At 51.1% G+C, this 18,009-nt stretch overlaps 1 protein-coding gene across 1 annotated transcript in view; it reads right to left on the bottom strand.

The window, feature by feature from the left end:
• Positions 1-233: 233 nt before the first annotated feature.
• mdc1 (mediator of DNA damage checkpoint 1) overlaps positions 234-18,009 on the bottom strand; it is a 43,137-nt gene continuing 25,361 nt past the window's right edge. Inside the window, exons 9-14 of the mRNA XM_080182083.1 lie at positions 10,791-12,640; positions 8,105-8,263; positions 6,385-6,567; positions 4,805-4,930; positions 2,579-2,689; positions 234-541 (exon numbers count right to left, since the gene is read on the bottom strand). Coding sequence (XP_080038209.1) covers positions 299-541; positions 2,579-2,689; positions 4,805-4,930; positions 6,385-6,567; positions 8,105-8,263; positions 10,791-12,640 — 2,672 coding nt within the window. The 3' untranslated portion in view covers positions 234-298. The remainder of the gene's footprint in view (positions 542-2,578; positions 2,690-4,804; positions 4,931-6,384; positions 6,568-8,104; positions 8,264-10,790; positions 12,641-18,009) is intronic.

Genomic DNA, 18,009 nt, shown 5'->3' with positions numbered 1-18,009 from the left:
TGACCCAGTAAGAATCGCATACGTCTCCATGCAATCCCCTTTCATTCTCCAAAATTCCAGTGAATACAGGCCCTGTCGACCCAATCTCTCCCCACACAACAATCTGGTCAACTTTTACTGCAAGTTCAGAGTAAGATGTCCATCATTTGCAAATATATTCTGATAATCCTTCTGAACCCCACACCAGGCCATAGGGAATGAAAAGGATGCGTTAATTTTCACTTTTTTTTTTAATTACATTACGGATTTACAAGTTTGATAAAATTCCTACCCTAGGTATATTTTTTTTAAAAAACAGTTAACGTTTTTTCTTCCTGCCAGTGGCCAGCTGTGCTGCTGCTGCTGTGGCGGAACTCCGTCTTTTGCCTTTCCCCTCCGGCTTGCCGTCGGTCACCCCGTCTAGCCGGTAACTCACCAAGTCCACCGTCTGCTGGAGAATGCCGGTCAGGATGAATTCGGCATTGACGATGGGGATTCCAGCATCCCGGGCGGCTTTGCACTTGGGGAGGTCGTCCAGACACGAAATCACCAGGATTTTCTCCTGTCAGGTCGAAATCCGGAGCAAAAACAAAAGAGGAGGAGGATCGGAATCTCGTATCGGTCGGGAGATTAACCACCCACTTCCCCATTACCACAGGAGAAGGGCCAGTGCAGAAAACCACCACAATTAAAAAGGTAAGAAAGGATTTGCATTTATATGACACGTTGAACAATCTCAGGCAGTCCCACAGCACTTTACAGCCAATTCCTTACAATCAGTGAGTGATCTAACCACAAACACCCATCCTGAGCCTGGTCAAATTTACCATTAACAGATCCCAGGCATCAGGTGACTGAGAGGGTCGTCCAACCCGATATCTGCCCCTCGACCAAGGCTACATTTGTGGCCGGGTGTCCCTGGAGAAGGAGCGTGCAGAGTCCACAGGCATCATTGAGGCTTTCTGTGCTCATTAGGTCCCGCAGGGACTGGGGCACATTACTGATCCCTTTAATCACATTTCATTTAGTTTGATGTTTTAAGTTTCCTTTATATTTTGTTTTATGTTTTGGCAGTCTCCCACCCCCTTTTTAAGGAGCTGCCCCTTTTTACTTTGTTCCTCAGCTTGATTTAAATTTATTTAATTTGCCAAAAAGATTGGCAGGGACGAGTGTGAGCACACCACGGGACTGGTTTTTACTCTGCATTCTGTTATAAACTATGATCTTTTCCCAAAAAAAAACAAACACCCAGGAGATAAAAGGTCATCCATCACCTCCTGTGATAAATGGGAAGAATGGATTTTGACCAGAAACCAGGAGTATCACTTTGACAGAATTATTCCATGGTATCTTTTTAAAAATCAGACAGGTTGGGGGTGGCTCGGTTTAGTAACACAAAGGAAGGTCTGTCTGCCAGTACAGCAGTCCCATCAGAGTGTGTTGGGACTCAAACCCACAACTTTCCGACTCCGAGGTGAGAGCCCTGACAGTTACACACAATCCCTGTTGCGATGTTGGAATTCACTACTGGACATTTATCCCCCTCTCCTCCCTTGAAAGTGATGAATCTCATTGAGATGTATTGCTGACATCCCCTCATGCAGACGCATGTTCTTCATTGGAGATGGCCTAGTGGTGTATCACTAGACTATAAATCTAGAAATTCAGCTAACATTCTGGAGACCCGGGTTCGAATCCCACCACGGCAGATGGTGAAATTGAATTCAATTAAAAAAACATGGAATTAAAAATCTACTGATGGCCCGAAAACATTGTCGATTGTCAGAAAAACCCATCTGGTTCACTAATGTCCTTTAGGAAAGAAATCTGCTGTCTTTACCCAGTCTGGTCTACTCCAGAGCCACAGTAATGTGGTTGACTCTCAACTGTCCTCTGAACGGGGACAATGAGGGATAGGCAATGAATGCTGGCCAGCCAGTGACACCCATGTCCCATGAATAATTTTTTTTTAAAATTTGCGATCGTACTGATTTGTCACCCCAAGACCCTAACACATCAGGGGAAGCCATTACAGCACAGGCTGGTCCACTCTTCAGCATAGATATGGCACTTTCCAGCACAACACAGAATTTCTACAGTGCACAAGAGGACACTCAGCCCATCGAGCCTGCACTGACTCTCTGACGGAGTATCTTATCCAGGTCCTGTCCCCTGCCCAATTCCTGTAACTCCACACATCTCCTGTGGTTAATCCACCTAACCTGCACATCTTTGGACACTAAGGGTCAATTTAGCATGACCAATCCATCTAACCTACACATCTTGGGACTGTGGGAGGAAACCGGAGCACCTGGAGGAAACGCACGCAGACACAGGGAGAACGTGCAAACTCCACATAAACAGAAAGTCACCCAGAATTGAACCTGGGTCCTTGGCACTGTGAGACAGCAGTGCTAACCGGTATGCCACCCCAGAATTCTGAGGAATAGAGAATTGCGATGGGCAGAAGGCTGGCTAACTGAAACTTTACTGCAAACACAAACCGCCTCCTCCCTCCTTATCGAGTGAGGATATTACAGCTCCAGTGTTCCAACTGTCACTGACAGTGCGCCCCATTGAAGACAGTGTGGAGACTCACCTTGTATACCCTCGGCATCTTGGGCAGTACGTTTGCCCCACTGCACTGAATGATGCTCTCCATCTGGCTGGGTTCAGGCAGCACCCCCGATGTCACGTGGATCTGGAAACCCTGAGGGCATACAGAAAAACAAACCAGTTACAGATTGAACCGCACAACACTTCCCAGCTTTTATTAGATAATCAAGCTGCAATATTGTTCTTCAATATAATGAGGTAATACTGTTGCCCATCCCTCACTCAGTCATTTCAGAGGAGCAGATAAGAGTCAACTGAGACACGGGGACACAGTGGCTTAGCGCTGCTGCCTCTCAGCGCCAGGGACCCGGGTTCCATTCCCAGTGACACAGTGGGTTAGCACTGCTGCCTCACAGCGCCAGGGACCCGGGTTCCATTCCCGGTGACACAGTGGGTTAGCACTGCTGCCTCACAGCGCCAGGGACCCGGGTTCCATTCCCGGTGACACAGTGGGTTAGCACTGCTGTCTCACAGCGCCAGGGACCCGGGTTCCATTCCCGGTGACACAGTGGGTTAGCACTGCTGCCTCACAGCGCCAGGGACCCGGGTTCCATTCCCGACTTGGGTCACCGTCTGCACATTCTCCCTGTGTCTATGTGGGTTTCCTCCCACAGTCCGAAAGACATGCTGGTTAGGCCGTGCTAAATTCTCCCTCAGTGTACCTGCTGGAGTGTGGCAACTAGAGGATTTTCACAGTAACTTCATTGCAGTGTTAATGTTAACTTACTTGTGACAATAATAAATAAAATGTAAACACACAGGCCAGCCCGGGTAAGGATGGGAGATCTCCTTCCCAAATGGACAATAATGAACCAGAAGGATTTTTCCACAATGGTTTCATGGTCTTGTTGGTTAGAATAGCTTTCAACCTGAGATTTTATGAACTATTTAAATTCCACTAGCTGCTGTGGTGGGATTTGAATCTGTATTCCCCAGAACATTAACCCTGGATCACCAGTCCAGTAATATTACCACTATCTACCCTGGGGGGCAATGGCAAACTATACTTTCCCCCTTCCCCCACCCTCTCAGCCCTTTCCATCAGGTGAGACAAACCTGACTTGGTCAACTTTGACTCACTGGGATCCCCGTCTCAACCCAGTTTAACGGTTCGTTAGAGGCCACAGTTGGAGCACTGTGCTCCCTCTGAGCATCTTCACAGAGCAGGCAGAGAGAACAGTACAGCACAGGAATAGGCCCTTCGGCCCATCAAGCCTGTACCAATCATATCCCATCTAGACCAACTGCCTGTATCTCTCTATTCCCTGTCCATGTCTCTATCCAGGTCTTAAATGTTGCTATTGTATCTGCCTCAATCATCACACTTGGCAGTTCATTCCAGGCCCCCACCATCCTCTGTGTAAAACACTTCCCCCCCACATCTCCACTGATCCTTTCCCCCCTTACCCTAAACCTGTGCCCCTTGTAATTGTCATTCCTATCCTGGGAAAAAGCTTCCAACTGTTCACCTTATCTATGCCCCTCATAGTTTTATAAACTTCTATCAGGTTGCCCCCTCAGCCTCCATCTTTCCAGGGAGAACAATGCGAGTTTCTCCAACCTCTCCTCATAGATAATATCCTCCATACCAGGAAACATCCTGGTAAACCTTTCCTGCACTCTGTCCAGGGCCTCCACCTTCTTTTGGTAACGTGGCAACCAGAATTGGACACAGTATTCCAAATGTGGCCTAGTCAGCGTGTAATATAACTGGAACATAATTTACCCACTCCTGTAGTCGATGCCCCATCTGATGAAGGCAAGCGTGCCATCTGCTTCCTTCACCACCTGTGCTGCCAATGTGGACCCGAACTCCCAGATCTGTGTCTATGCTCCTGTTTTTCTTTCAGCAATACTGAAGTTCCATACTATCATACTTTTTATAATTTTCTTTTAAAAATTCAAAGTTTTGCTATTGCTTAACTAACTGCAACACTTGTTTCCAGCACACCATTTGTAGCTCTCACCTGAATTGGATCCACCAAAAATGCATCAGCCAGTATAGATTCACCTGGGAAACTATAGCTGGGTAGAATTTACAGTTGGAAACAGGCCATTCTGTCTACGCCAGCCTCCTTCCACTTGACCTCCTCTCTCTCTCTATCCTCACTCGGCCTATCCTTCACTTCTCTCTCTCCCCCCACAGCCTCGGTGACAGTTAGCCTCTCTGGGGAAAGTGGGGAGGGTAGCAGAGTGTTCAGACACGTACCTGTAACAGGGGCTGCTCCTTGGCTTTCCGCAGAGACTCAGCCAGCTTGAAGTTGAATTTCTGCTCCTGGTCGCTGTCATCAACTAAGAATCCACCGGTGGATAAAAAACAGGAGCTCTTCCCACACTTATCCAGGGCAGGGAGGAGAGAGAAGGAATCAGAGAGAGACAGAGAGAGAGTGGGAGAGCAGAGAGCCAAAAAATGAGAAATAAAGACATGAGGCAAGATCTAAATACCACAGGCAGTGCAGAGACAGTAAGGATACGTACACCATTAAAGCAACACTTGCTTCACATTCAAGGCTCAGTTATAATCTCTCTCACTTTAGAGAGAGGTGATCTTGGCTTCAAGGCATTCAGGCACCTGGGATGGGAAGGAAATTAGCCATCGAGTGGCCATGTTCATATTGAATGGTGGAGGAGGTAGGACAGACCATCTGGCAGCACCGACCCTCTGACAGTGCGGCACTCCCTCAGCACCGACCCTCTGACAGTGCGGCACTCCCTCAGCACCGACCCTCTGACAGCGCGGCGCTCCCTCAGCACTGACCCTCTGACAGCGCGGCGCTCCCTCAGCACTGACCCTCTGACAGTGCGGCGCTCCCTCAGTACTGACCCTCTGACAGCGCGGCGCTCCCTCAGCACTGACCCTCTGACAGTGCGGCACTCCCTCAGCACTGACCCTCTGACAGTGCGGCACTCCCTCAGCACTGACCCTCTGACAGCGCGGCGCTCCCTCAGCACTGACCCTCTGACAGTGCGGCACTCCCTCAGCACTGACCCTCTGACAGTGCGGCACTCCCTCAGCACCGACCCTCTGACAGCGCGGCGCTCCCTCAGCACTGACCCTCTGACAGTGCGGCACTCCCTCAGCACTGACCCTCTGACAGTGCGGCACTCCCTCAGCACCGACCCTCTGACAGCGCGGCGCTCCCTCAGCACTGACCCTCTGACAGTGCGGCACTCCCTCAGCACTGACCCTCTGACAGCGCGGCGCTCCCTCAGCACTGACCCTCTGACAGTGCGGCACTCCCTCAGCACTGACCCTCTGACAGTGCGGCACTCCCTCAGCACCGACCCTCTGACAGCGCGGCGCTCCCTCAGCACTGACCCTCTGACAGCGCGGCGCTCCCTCAGCACTGACCCTCTGACAGTGCGGCGCTCCCTCAGTACTGACCCTCTGACAGTGCGGCACTCCCTCAGCACTGACCCTCTGACAGTGTGGCACTCCCTCAGCACTGACCCTCTGACAGTGCGGCACTCCCTCAGCACTGACCCTCTGACAGCGTGGCACTCCCTCAGCAATGACCCTCTGACAGCGCAGCGCTCCCTCGGCACTGCACAGCAGTAGTTGCTTGGATTGTGTTCTCCAGCCTTGGGGATCCTGGCAGCTTTTCTTGCAGAGATACCCAGTGACCCACAGCATCATTCTGGGATCTCCTGGGAACGGGTTGGTGCTGAACGAGGGAGCGACATTCGTTTGCCAATCCACGCTGACGGGCACTGGCTTTATGATTTCAGGTCGGACAGCACCTGACTCACCTTTACCAACACAAGGATCCAAACGAAAGCCAGACTCACCTTCTTCAGCCACTCCGGGGTTACCACGGGAATCCCTCTGGCAACGGCACACAGGAACTTCACAGTACGGCGAATCCGGTCAGTGACCAAGTGCGTACTGTCGTGTACCGACTCCACCACCTCCCCACCGAGCTGTTCAATCACCTTCACCCCGTCCTCATCAACCAGACCGGTGAACATGACCTGAGAGAACGAGACAGCGAGAGGGAGGAGAAAGGGAGAGGGGTTGGGGTGGCGCAGGGGGAAGGGACAGAGAGAGCAGAGAGGTTGAGATGGCAGGCGGAGTGATGGAAAGAGAGGTGGGGGGAGAGAAGAGGGGATTAGATGCTATTAGTCAGGGCAGTAAGGGGTTCAAATACCTTCCAGCTACACTCAGTAACACATTAAATACTGCACCATTGCCTGCATCAACGGGGATGAAGTAGAAAGGGTCGAGAGCTTCAAGTTTTTAGGTGTCCAGGTCACCAACAACCTGTCCTGGTCCCCCCCATTCCGATGCTATCGTTAAGAAAGCCCCACCAACGCCCCTACTTTCTCAGAAGACTAAGGAAATTTGGCATGTCAGCTACGACTCTCACCAACTTTTACAGATGCCCCATAGAAAGCATTCTTTCTGGTTGTATCACAGCTTGGTCTGGGCTCCTGCTCTGCCCAAGACCGCAACGAACTACAAGGGGTCATGAATGAAGCCCAGTCTAACAGACAAACCAGCCTCTCTTCCCGCTGCCTCAGAAAAGCAGCCAACATAATCAAGGATCCCACACACCCCGGACATTCTCTCTTCCACCTTCTTCCGTCGGGGAAAAAGATACAAAAGTCTGAGGTCATGTACATAAGAACATAAGAAATAGGAGCAGGAGTAGGCCATCTAGCCTTTCGAGCCTACCCCGCCATTCAATAAGATTATGGCTGATCTGAAGTGGATCAGTTCCACTTTCCCGCTTTCTCCCCATAACCCTTAATCCCCTTGTCTATCAGAAACCTATCTACCCGTGACTTAAATATATTCAGCGAGGTAGCCTCCACCACTTCAACGGGCAGAGAATTCCAGAGATTCACCACCCTTTGAGTGAAGAAGTTCCTCCTCAACTCCGATCTAAACTGCTCCCCCCACTTATCTTGAGGCTGTGCCCTCTAATCCTGCTGTCCTTTCTAAGCAGTCACGTGCCAAGTGACTCAAGAACAGCTTCTTCCCTGCTGCTGTCAGACTTCTGAATGGACCGACCTCGCACTAAGTTGATCTTTCTCTACACCCTCGATTTGATTGTAACACTACACTCTGCACTCTCTCCTTTCCTTCTCTATGTATGCTATGCTTTGTATAGCGCACAAGAAATAATACTTTTCACTGTATATTAATACATGTGACAATAATAAATCAGATTGTACATTAACAGGACAGCCCGTGATCTCTCAGGCTATGCTCTATCACTAACATGTTAAAAGTCCTCCATGTAATGGTAGATAGCAGTAATGTGATGCTTGCTGCCTCACGGAGCAGTGTCATTCTCTGATATTCATTCCGTGGCCAGGCTCTGTACTCCCCTCCACAAGACGTGGTACAACACTGACTCTCTGTGGCAAGGAGATCGCCTCAACACCAATACGAGCAAACTCCGGGTGAGATCTGCTGGTGTGACGAAGCAGGAGGCTTTCCCGCTGGCAGCTATCTGCTTAGCAGGAACACCCTGGCGAATATAATCAGAGATCCACAGCTCACCTTGGGTGGAGATGCAGAGGGAGAGCGCATGGACAGTTGGCAGGCTGTGCGGCGAGTTTTCACGTGTGGTGAGCTGCTTTCCTTCTCACCCTCTGACGGGCTCGCTGCCTGAACACGTCGCTTACGTCCGGATGCCAATCCTGTCTCCTGTGAACGTTCCTAAGAAGCAGGGAGAGGGAGGGAAGCGAGCGTGTTAACAAGTTTACTTTGAAAGGTAAAGATGTCAGATGGTCATCACGGTTTTCTCTGCCCTTCTTGTGCTTTTCCAGTGAGATGGCATCACCCACAAGGTCAAGTCTCACAACACCAGGTCAAAGTCTAATAAGTTTATTTGATAGAAAACCCACAAGCTTTTGGAAACGCTGTTCCTTTATCAGGTGTGTGGCGAAGGAACAGCGTTTCCAAAAGCTTGTGCATTAACTTTCAAATAAATCTGTTGGACTTTAACCTGGTGTAGTAAGACTTCTTACTGTGTTTACCCCAGGCCAACGCCGGCATCTCCACATCATCACCCACAAGGGGCAGACCACACGATTAACTAAGTGGTGCGCTGTGTCGGTGCAGACTTGATGGGGCGAAGGGCCTTCTCTGCACTGGATGACTCTCGGAGCCTCAGGCCAGAAATGATCAAACACTGAGAATCAGTGACCAGAGGGAGAGCTTCACAGGAGTGCCTTACTTAACGGGGAGAAAGTGAGGTCAAGAGGTTAAAGAAAATAACTTGAGGCAACTTAACAGGAAGCAGTGATGAGGGAGAAATGGATCATTTGTGGGTGGGCTGGAACTCATGGAGTGTCGAGGGATCAGTGCTGGGGCTTCCACTCTTTACGATCTACAGCAATGACTTAGATGGAATCATGGGAGCTAAGAGATGGGTTGGAGGGTGCCTTATCAAGAGGCAGGAGGCAGCAGAGGGACGTAGGGTAGTGAGTGGACAAAGATTGTTTGATTGTCAGAAAAACCCATCTGGTTCACTAATGCCCTTTAGGGAAGGAAATCGTTAAGAGGGTAGATATAAAGGAGATGTTTCCACTGTGGTTTAAATGAAGATCTGTAGCTATAATGAAAAGGTAAGACAGGCACTAATAAATCAAATAAATACAACAAAAACTTCTATAGGCAGACACTGGTAAGAATGTAGATCTTGCTCCAACGAGGAATGGTTGAGACGAGAAGTTTGGATGTATTCAAGGGGGAAGGAATAGAAGGATACACGGATAGATCAAGTAAGGAAGAAGCGCTGGGCTGTCAAGTGGAGCAGGAACATTGCTGAACCACAGAATTGTTTGGTGCAGAAGGAGGCCATCATGGGCAAATCAATGGCAGATGCAGTATAATTTGGATAAACGTGAGGTTATTCACTTTGGAAGCAGAAACACAAAACCTGAATGGCTGTAAATTGGGAGAGGGGAGTGTGCAGAGGGACCTGGGTGTCCTTGTGCACCAGTCACTGAAGGTGAACATGGAGGTACAGCAGGCAGTAAAGAACATAAGAACATAAGAAATAGGAGCAGGAGTAGGCCATCTGGCCCTTCGAGCCTGCCCCGCCATTCAATAAGATCATGGATGATCTGTCGCTGCTCAGTTCCACATTCCCGCCCTCTCCCCATAACCCTTAATCTCCTCAAGGTGGCGAATGGTATGTTGGTCTTCATTGCGAGAGGTTTCGAGTACAGGAGCAGGGATGTGTTGCAATTATACAGGGCCTTGGTGAGGCTACACAGAGTACTGTGTGCAGTTTTGGTCTCCTTTTCTGAGGAAGGATGTTCTTGCTCTCGAGGGAGTGCAGTGAAGGTTTACCAGGCTGATTCCGGGGATGGTGGGACTGATGGATGAGGAGAGATTGATTTAGGTTAGGATTGTTTTCGCTGGAATTCAGACAAATGAGGGGGAATCTCAGAAAATTATAAAATTCTAACAGAACTAGACAGGGTAGATGCAGGGAGGATGTTCCCAATGGTGGGGGAGTCCAGAACCAGGGGTCACAGTCGGGGTAGACCATTTCAGACAGAGGTGAGGAAATATTTCTTCACCAAAGAGTGGTGAGCCTGTGGAATTCATTCCCACAGGAAGTAGTTGATGCCAAAACACTGAATGTATTGAAGAGGTGACTGGATATAGCACTTGGGGACGAATGGGTTCAAAGGTTATGGGAGGAAGCAGGATGAGGATATTGAGGTGGACAATCAGCCATAATCGTAATGAATGGTGGAATAGGCTCGAAGGGCCAAATGGCCTCCTGCTGCTCCTGTCTTCTATGTTTTTATGTCTGCACCAGCTCTCCAAATTAGCATCATGATTTAGTGCCATCCCCCTGCCTCCCCCCCATATACCTGCACATTGTTTCTATTCAAATAATCATCTGATGCCCCCCTCAAAACCTCGAGTGAATCTGTCTCCACCACACTCTCAGACAGTACATTCCAGATCCTAACCACTCGCTGTGCGAATCTGTCTCCACCACACTCTCAGACAGTACATTCCAGATCCTAACCACTCGCTGTGTGAAATAGGTTTCTCTCACATCACATTTGCTTCTTATGCGAATAACTTTAGATCTTTGTCCCTCTTATTCTCGATCCTTTTACGAGCAAGAACAGTTTCTTCCCATTTACTCTGCCCAGCATCCCCCCATAAGTCTCAGCATCACCAATCGGCCTTGTGTGTGCTGCAAATACTCACTGACCTGCTTCCTCCTGCCTCTGCCGGCTGGGCCTCGAGGTGATGCACCATCGCTATGGGCCTCTTCCACACTCGGGTCCTGCCCTGCTGGAGCAGCCACTGACCTCCTCCTGCCTCTGCCGGCTGGGCCTTGAGGTGATGCACCATCGCTATGGGCCGCTTCCACACTCGGGTCCTGCCCTGCTGGGGCAGCTACTGATCTCCTCCTGCCTCTGCCGGCTGGGCCTTGAGGTGATGCACCATCGCTATGAGCCGCTTCCACACTCGGGTCCTGCCCTGCTGGGGCAGCCACTGACCTCCTCCTGCCCCGACCTTTGCCTCTGCCCGCTGGACATTGTGGTGATGAACCATCGGTTTGGGGCGCCTTGCCCGCGCTCTCAGTCTGTTCTGTTGGGGCAGCTACTGTCCTCCTCCTGCCCTGGCTTCTGCCCACAGGACTCTGCTCTGATGGACCATCGATTTCAGGAGCCGCTCCCGCACTCTCAGCCTGCCCTGCTGGGACAGCCACTGACCTCCTCCTGCCCCGACCTCTGCCTCTGCCCACTGGACGCTGCTCTGCCGAACCATCCGTCTTGGAAAGATCCTCCTCGCTCTCAGCCTGTCCTGCTGGGGCAGCCACAGATCTCCTCCTGCCCCGAGCTCTGCCTCTGCCCACTGGACGCTGCTCTGCCGAACCATCCGTCTTGGTAAGATCCTCCTCGCTCTCAGCCTGCCCTGCTGGGGCAGCCACAGATCTCCTCCTGCCCCGACCTCTGCCCGCTGGCTGCTGCTCTGATGAACCATTGGTTTTGGGAGTATCCTCTGCAACCTTAGCCTGACTTTTGGGGGCAGCCACGGATCTCTGTTTGGCTCTGCGGCCTCCGATACGGAGAGCCGGGGGGCTTTCCCCCTCCTCTGGCCCCCGGCCTGGCTCCTCGTCCGTGGTGGACACAGAGATGGATTTCGGCTTCCCCCGGCCTCTCCGAGGATTGGCTGCTGGCGTGTCTGTGACCTCGGTGCTCGGCTCCGAGGCTTTTCGGTGCTGATGCCCTCGGGCGCCGCTGGCTCCCACAGATCTCGCCTTCTGCTGCTGGCTTCGGTCTCTGGGGATAGCTGCATCCTCTGTCTCTGTGACGCTGGGTCTCCTATCGCTGATCAGAGCCGGAGCTGGATCAGAGACCTCCGTATCGGGAGTAGCTGTGCCTCCTACGCCCTGACTGCATTCCTGTGTGTCTGGACTAACTGTGCCCCCTACATCCTGGTTACGGTCCTCTGTATCGGGCTGGCTGGCTATTCCCCCTACACTGTGGCTGCATTCCTGTGTGTCGAGAGCGGACACATTCCCTACACCCACAGGTGCTGAATCTCCAGTTTCCTGTGACCCCACAGTGCCTCCGGAAGTCTCTCCGTTCACCACCTTCTCACCGTCCTCCGCTGTCTGCTGTTCAGATGCGTCCGAGGGGCTGATTCCCTCACGCACTTGCCAGCTGCAGCCTCCCTCTCCAACCTGCGGAGTCTCCGGCTGCTCTGTCGCTGCCAGAGGATCCGTATCCCTCTCTTCTTTGGGAAGGTTGCCTGGCAGACTCCCGCTGGCCTTTGGCGAGCTGTCAGGCTGGTCTTGCAATGTGGGCACCGGACGATCAGCAGTGGGCGAGATCACCACAGTATCTTCAGCTCCCGATTCCCCAACGCACTCCGACTCATTGGCCCACCTCCCGAGGCAGAAGGGCTGGGTTTCCTGGTCCGTCCACTGCTCTTCCTGATTCACCTCCGAAGGCTGATCCTCGCTGGCCTCCTGGCAATCCTGTTGCTGAGGCACGGGTCTCGGGGTGGAGGTTCCAGCCGTGTACACCTCATTCACTGCTGCACCGTTACCTGCACAGGAACAGAGTAACTATGTCATCCCTTCGAAAATGGGTGCTTGTCTCACAGTTCAATCACCTGGGCTCCTACTCCATAGATTCAGAACCAGTATTTCTACAAACTCAAGAGGATGTGGGTATGGTTGGCAAGGTCAAGGTTAGGCGATTGGCCATGTTAAATTACCCCTTAGGTGTCCAAACCTGGCCGGCTGGGCCATTTTAAAGGGTAGTTAAGAGTCAACCACACTGCTGCGGGTCACGTTGGCCAGACCAGGTAAAGGGCAGCCAATTTCCTTCCCCAGTGGCACGGGTTAGCACTGCTGCCTCACAGTGACCCCACTTCAATTCCCGGATGACTGTGTCTGGAGTTTGTACGTTCTCCCCGTGTCTGCATGGGTTTCCTCCAGGTGCTCTGGTTTCCTCCCACACTCTAAAGGTTAGAGGGATTAGCAGGGTTTGAAATTACAGGGATAGGGCAGGAGAGGGGGTTTGGGCAACATACTCTGTCAGAGACAGTGCATACTCGATGGGCCTTTTTCTGCATTGTGGGGATTCTATAATTAGAGATGGGCATCAAACGTTGGCTTTGCCAGCGACACATCCAATGAATGAACACAGAAGTAACTGGCCTAGCAACAATGTGTCTGGACCTGTCCTCCAGAGGCCCAGGCTAACACTCAGGGGAAATGGATTCACCACAACAGCTGAGGAGAAACTTAAATTCAGTTGATTAAATCTGGAAAAGCTGACCTCAGTAATGGTGACCGTGAAACTACCGCACCCACCTCACCCACTGCCGATCGCTTGGTGCCAACACTGCAAGACCAGACCACCAAAGGCCGGCAGGAGTCTGCCAGACAACCTACGCAGAGAGGAGAGAGTACTGATCTTCCAACAGCCACAGAGCTGCCAGAACTGTGGGCGGTACGGTGGCATAGCGGTTAGCATTGCTGCCTCACAGTGTCAGGGGCCCAGGTTCGATTCCGGCCTTGGGTGACAGTCTGTGTGGAGATTGCACATTCTCCCCATGTCTGCGTGGGTTTCCTCCAGGTGCTCCGGTTTCCTCCCACAGTCCAAAGACGTGCAGGTTAGGCCATGCTAAAATTGAGCCTTAATGTCAGGGGGATTAGCTAGGTAAATGCGTGGGGTTATGGGAATAAGGTCTGGGTGGGATTGTGGTCGGTGCAGACTCGATGGGCTGAATGGCCTCCTTCTGTACTGTAGGGATTCTATTTTAATTGTTGTAAAAACCCATCTGGTTCACTAATATCCTTTAGGGAAGGAAATCTGCTGTCTTTACCCAGTCTGGCCTACATGTGACTCCAGACCCACAGCAATGTGGTCGACCCTTACTGCCCTCTGTAACAGCTGAGCGAGACACTCAGTTCCATTAGGAATAGGCAACAAATGCTTGTCCAGCCAGCAACACCCGTGTCCCAAATGAAACATAACCAGGAGTTGAAGCTCACTACATGAAAAGTGTAGACTTGAACTCACTCAGTATGACATTGAGCCCAGCCTGCCCTGTGCCTCATTACTGTTCCACACAGGTTAGCGCCAGTTCTCTTGCTTACCCACAGCATTTCCAAGTCAACCCCTGTGATCAAAACCAGAAGTAAATGGTTCTGGAAAAGGAAGAGAGTTCACAAGGTGTTGTGTGGAAGAATATCAGCTTTTATCATTATTCTCCCCAGACCTGGGACCCAGTAAACCAAAACCTTCAGCACAAAAACAGGAAACTTAACACCGAGAAACAGACTGAGCTTTCCTCAGACAATAACCAGCCAATGTCTCGAATCCTTGTGAAACAGAACAACGTGGGTCTTCTGTCTGAATCAACACAAACCCTGTCAGAGTTTCACATCCAAGACACTGGATTAAATAAAGGTAGCTTTGAAAACAGCAGAAAGCAAGAGCTTCCAGTTGCAAGAGAGGCGCAAGAGAAATACAAATTCCTTCCTTCTCCCTTCCCAGCCCGCGGACCAACCCCCACCCCCTCCCCCTTCCCAACCCGCGGACCAACCCCCACCCCCCGCTTCCCAGCCCGCAGACCAACCCCCACCCCCCCCCTTCCCAACCCGCGGACCAACCCCCTCCCCCACCCCCTCCCCCTTCCCAGCCCATGGGCCAAACCCCTCCCCCACCCCCTCCCCCTTCCCAACCCGCGGACCAACCCCCACCCCCCGCTTCCCAGCCCGCAGACCAACCCCCACCCCCCGCTTCCCAGCCCGCAGACCAACCCCCACCCCCCGCTTCCCAGCCCGCAGACCAACCCCCTCCTCCTTCTCAGCCCATGGACAACCCCACATCTTCCGATCGCTTCCTCAGCAGAGATCAATACTGACGAAGAATATTCCGTGTTTGGAACATACTGCACGATGCAGTAAAGAGACGACGCACTATCCCAATCTTCTCTCTCAGCTGTGTGTGTGTACCACTCTGCCCATTGTGTTTGTGCCAGCAGAAAAAGAGCCATGTGGTTGAAAAGTGGAACACATTTCCAAAGCTCTTCATCCAGTCAGGGACAAATGCAAGAATATCAAACTTCCCAGGATCAGAACAACATCCACCGCTGCTTTCTCCATGACCAAGCAGAGTCAACCTGCCGACCACCCAATCAGCTCCCTTTTCTCCTGCAGTATCAACCGATCCTTTGAAATTTGGTATTCTAGTCTTTGTCCTGGTGACAGCAGGATGAAAAACCTTCAGCAATGTGCCTCTCTTTCCCACATGGAGTTTTGAGACATTCGGTGGCTGAGGGAAAAGCTTTTCCAATGAAAATCTTTGTTTTGCTTTTATTCTTTCCAAACTAATACAAGAAGAGGAGAAAAAGACGGTTGCTTTGAACGGCCTCCTGGTGGCACCGCTGCATAAGAATCCCATCAAGCTTCGAGCTGGAACAAAAGGTGTCACCGGCCACCAGACAAACAGGAGTTTGTTCAATGAAAAAACACTGAGGATGATTTTCAGCCCGCGTTCGCCATCAGAGAGAGAGAGAGAGAGAGACATTGCCCAGGCACTGCCAGGGCAGATCCTTTTGGAAGCCTCATTAGGGGAGGCTCATGTATGTGTGGGTGAAAGGTGTGGATTGAGGTGGGGGGGTTGGGTTAAAAAAAAAAGTGTGCACTGAAATGGGGAGGAAATGTTAGCAATGATCCAGGGGAGGGGTGGGGTGGGGGTGTGGAGAACACACACTGGCGATGACTGAGGGGGAGGGAGGAAATAGGGAGAGGCCATGGATGATTGGAGGGGGGTGGGGGTGGGAGGTAGATGGCGGTGATGATGGGGAAAGAGGGAGATGCCAGTAATGAGTGTCTGGTAGGGTGGGGGAGGGACCCCAAGACCTCCAAGATGGAGTGGGAGGAAGGTTATTTTTGCTTTAATCAGGGCACCCTTTGGAGGTGGCCACGAAAGCTGATATATTTACAAATATACATTCAAACTCCTCCGTGCACTACCAAGGCCTGACGAGGGGGTACAGAGTTACCGTTTTGTTTGCATTTCAGCCCAATGCTTCTGATCTATGGGCACCCAGTGCAGGCAGGGGGAAGGACCCCCTTATGAACCTGCTCCAGGTCCTGGCCATCAAGAGGGTGACCTGACCTGTTGACCCTTCTACCGTGGCAACAATCACGGCCAGGGCTCCCTGGAAAGGGAGGATGCGGTCTCCACCAGCACTAAAGAGGCCTCTTTCATCACCTTTCAGTTTGATGTTTGAAGTTTCATTTATGCTGTGTTCTTGTTCTGGGCAGTTCCCCCTCTTTAACGGGCCACCACCCAACGTGCTTTGTCCCTGCCTGATAGGGTGGGAGAGGCGGGAATCCTTACAACATTCAGGAGTATGGGAATGGCATAGCATACAAGGTTACGGACTAAGTGCTGGAAAATGGGATTGGAATAGATAGACTCTTGATGGCCAGAACAGATACGATAGGCCAAATGGCCTCTCTGTGTGCTGCAAAACTCTTAACAGTCTATGAGAAGGCAATGCCAAACCACAGCAGTATGGTGCCCAAGCAGTATCTGCCAACTGAGAGTTGAATTATGTGAATTTATAATCCAAAGCGGACACCAACATGGAGGTGGAAAGAATGTGGAGTCTCAGACTGTAGGATCCCATTGAAAAATTATGGGTCTCCCATTTAAGATGGAGATAAAGTTTATTTATTAGTGTCACAAGTAGGCTTAAATTACCGCTGTTATTGTGAAAATCTCCTAGTCGCCACACTCCATCACCTGTTCACATACACTGAGGGAGAATTTAGCACAGCCAATGCACCCTAACCAGACTGAGAGGAAACCGAAGCTCCCAGAATAAACCCATGCAGACATGGGGAGAATGTGCAAACTCCACACAATGACCCAAACCAGGAATCGAACCCTGGTCCTTAACGCTGTGAGGCAGCAATGCTAACCGCTATGCCACCCCATGAGGAGGAATTCCTTCTCACAGGGAGCTGGTTGTCTGTGGAATTCCCTTCCCCTGAGGGCAGTGGATATAATGAGTCACACAAATGTTTGATTGGCAGAGTTGTGGTGGAGAGGCCGGGGGTGGGGGGGAACGCGGTTAAGGCCACATCAGATCAGCCACGACGTATTGAAATGGCAGAGGAGACTCGAGGGGCTGAATGTCTTACTGCTGTTCCTACTGTTCGTGCTCTTGTGGACTGTGATTTCAGATTGAACCAGACACAGAACTGCAACACGGTTCATGGAGAGTGTGTTGGATATTCTGCAGATACAACACAAATACCCAACAGGAGCTAATAAACCCTAAACGCCTAAGGATCCACAAGATTATTTCCATTTACGCCACATTCATCTATCGTGTTGCAAAGACAGAGAATCACAGAACTGCCAGAGATGCTTTCTGGGCAAGATCTTAATCCTTGGTCTCTCCAGCCCACGAGTGGGAAAGGGGAATTTTGACCCATAATCATTCCTATCTCACAGAAATATGCAGAGGTCTGAGAACATAAGAACATAAGAAATAGGAGCAGGAGTAGGCCATCCAGCCCTTCGAGCCTGCCCCGCCATTCAATAAGATCATGGCTGATCTGTCGTGGCTCAGTTCCACTTTCCCGCCCTCTCCCCATAACCCTTAATCCCCTCTCTCATCAAAAACCCATCAACCCGCGTCTTAAAAATATTTAGCGAGGCAGCCTCCACCACTTCAACGGGCAGAGAATTCCAGAGATTCACCACCCTTTGAGTGAAGAAGTTCCTCCTCAACTCCGTTTTAAACCACCCCCCTTTTATCTTGAGGCTGTGCCCCCTAGTCCTATTGTCTTTTTTGAGCGGGAAGAGTCTTTCCACCTCTATCCTATCCATCCCATTCATCATCTTATACGTCTCAATGAGATATCCTCTCATTCTTCTAAA

This window comes from Carcharhinus amblyrhynchos, unplaced genomic scaffold, assembly GCF_965287045.1.
Source record: "Carcharhinus amblyrhynchos unplaced genomic scaffold, sCarAmb.v2.hapA scaffold_45, whole genome shotgun sequence".
In the NCBI taxonomy this organism is placed as follows: domain Eukaryota; kingdom Metazoa; phylum Chordata; class Chondrichthyes; order Carcharhiniformes; family Carcharhinidae; genus Carcharhinus; species Carcharhinus amblyrhynchos.
The sequence above is the reverse complement of the archived record's forward strand: the minus strand, read 5'-3'. Positions and strand labels throughout refer to the sequence as shown.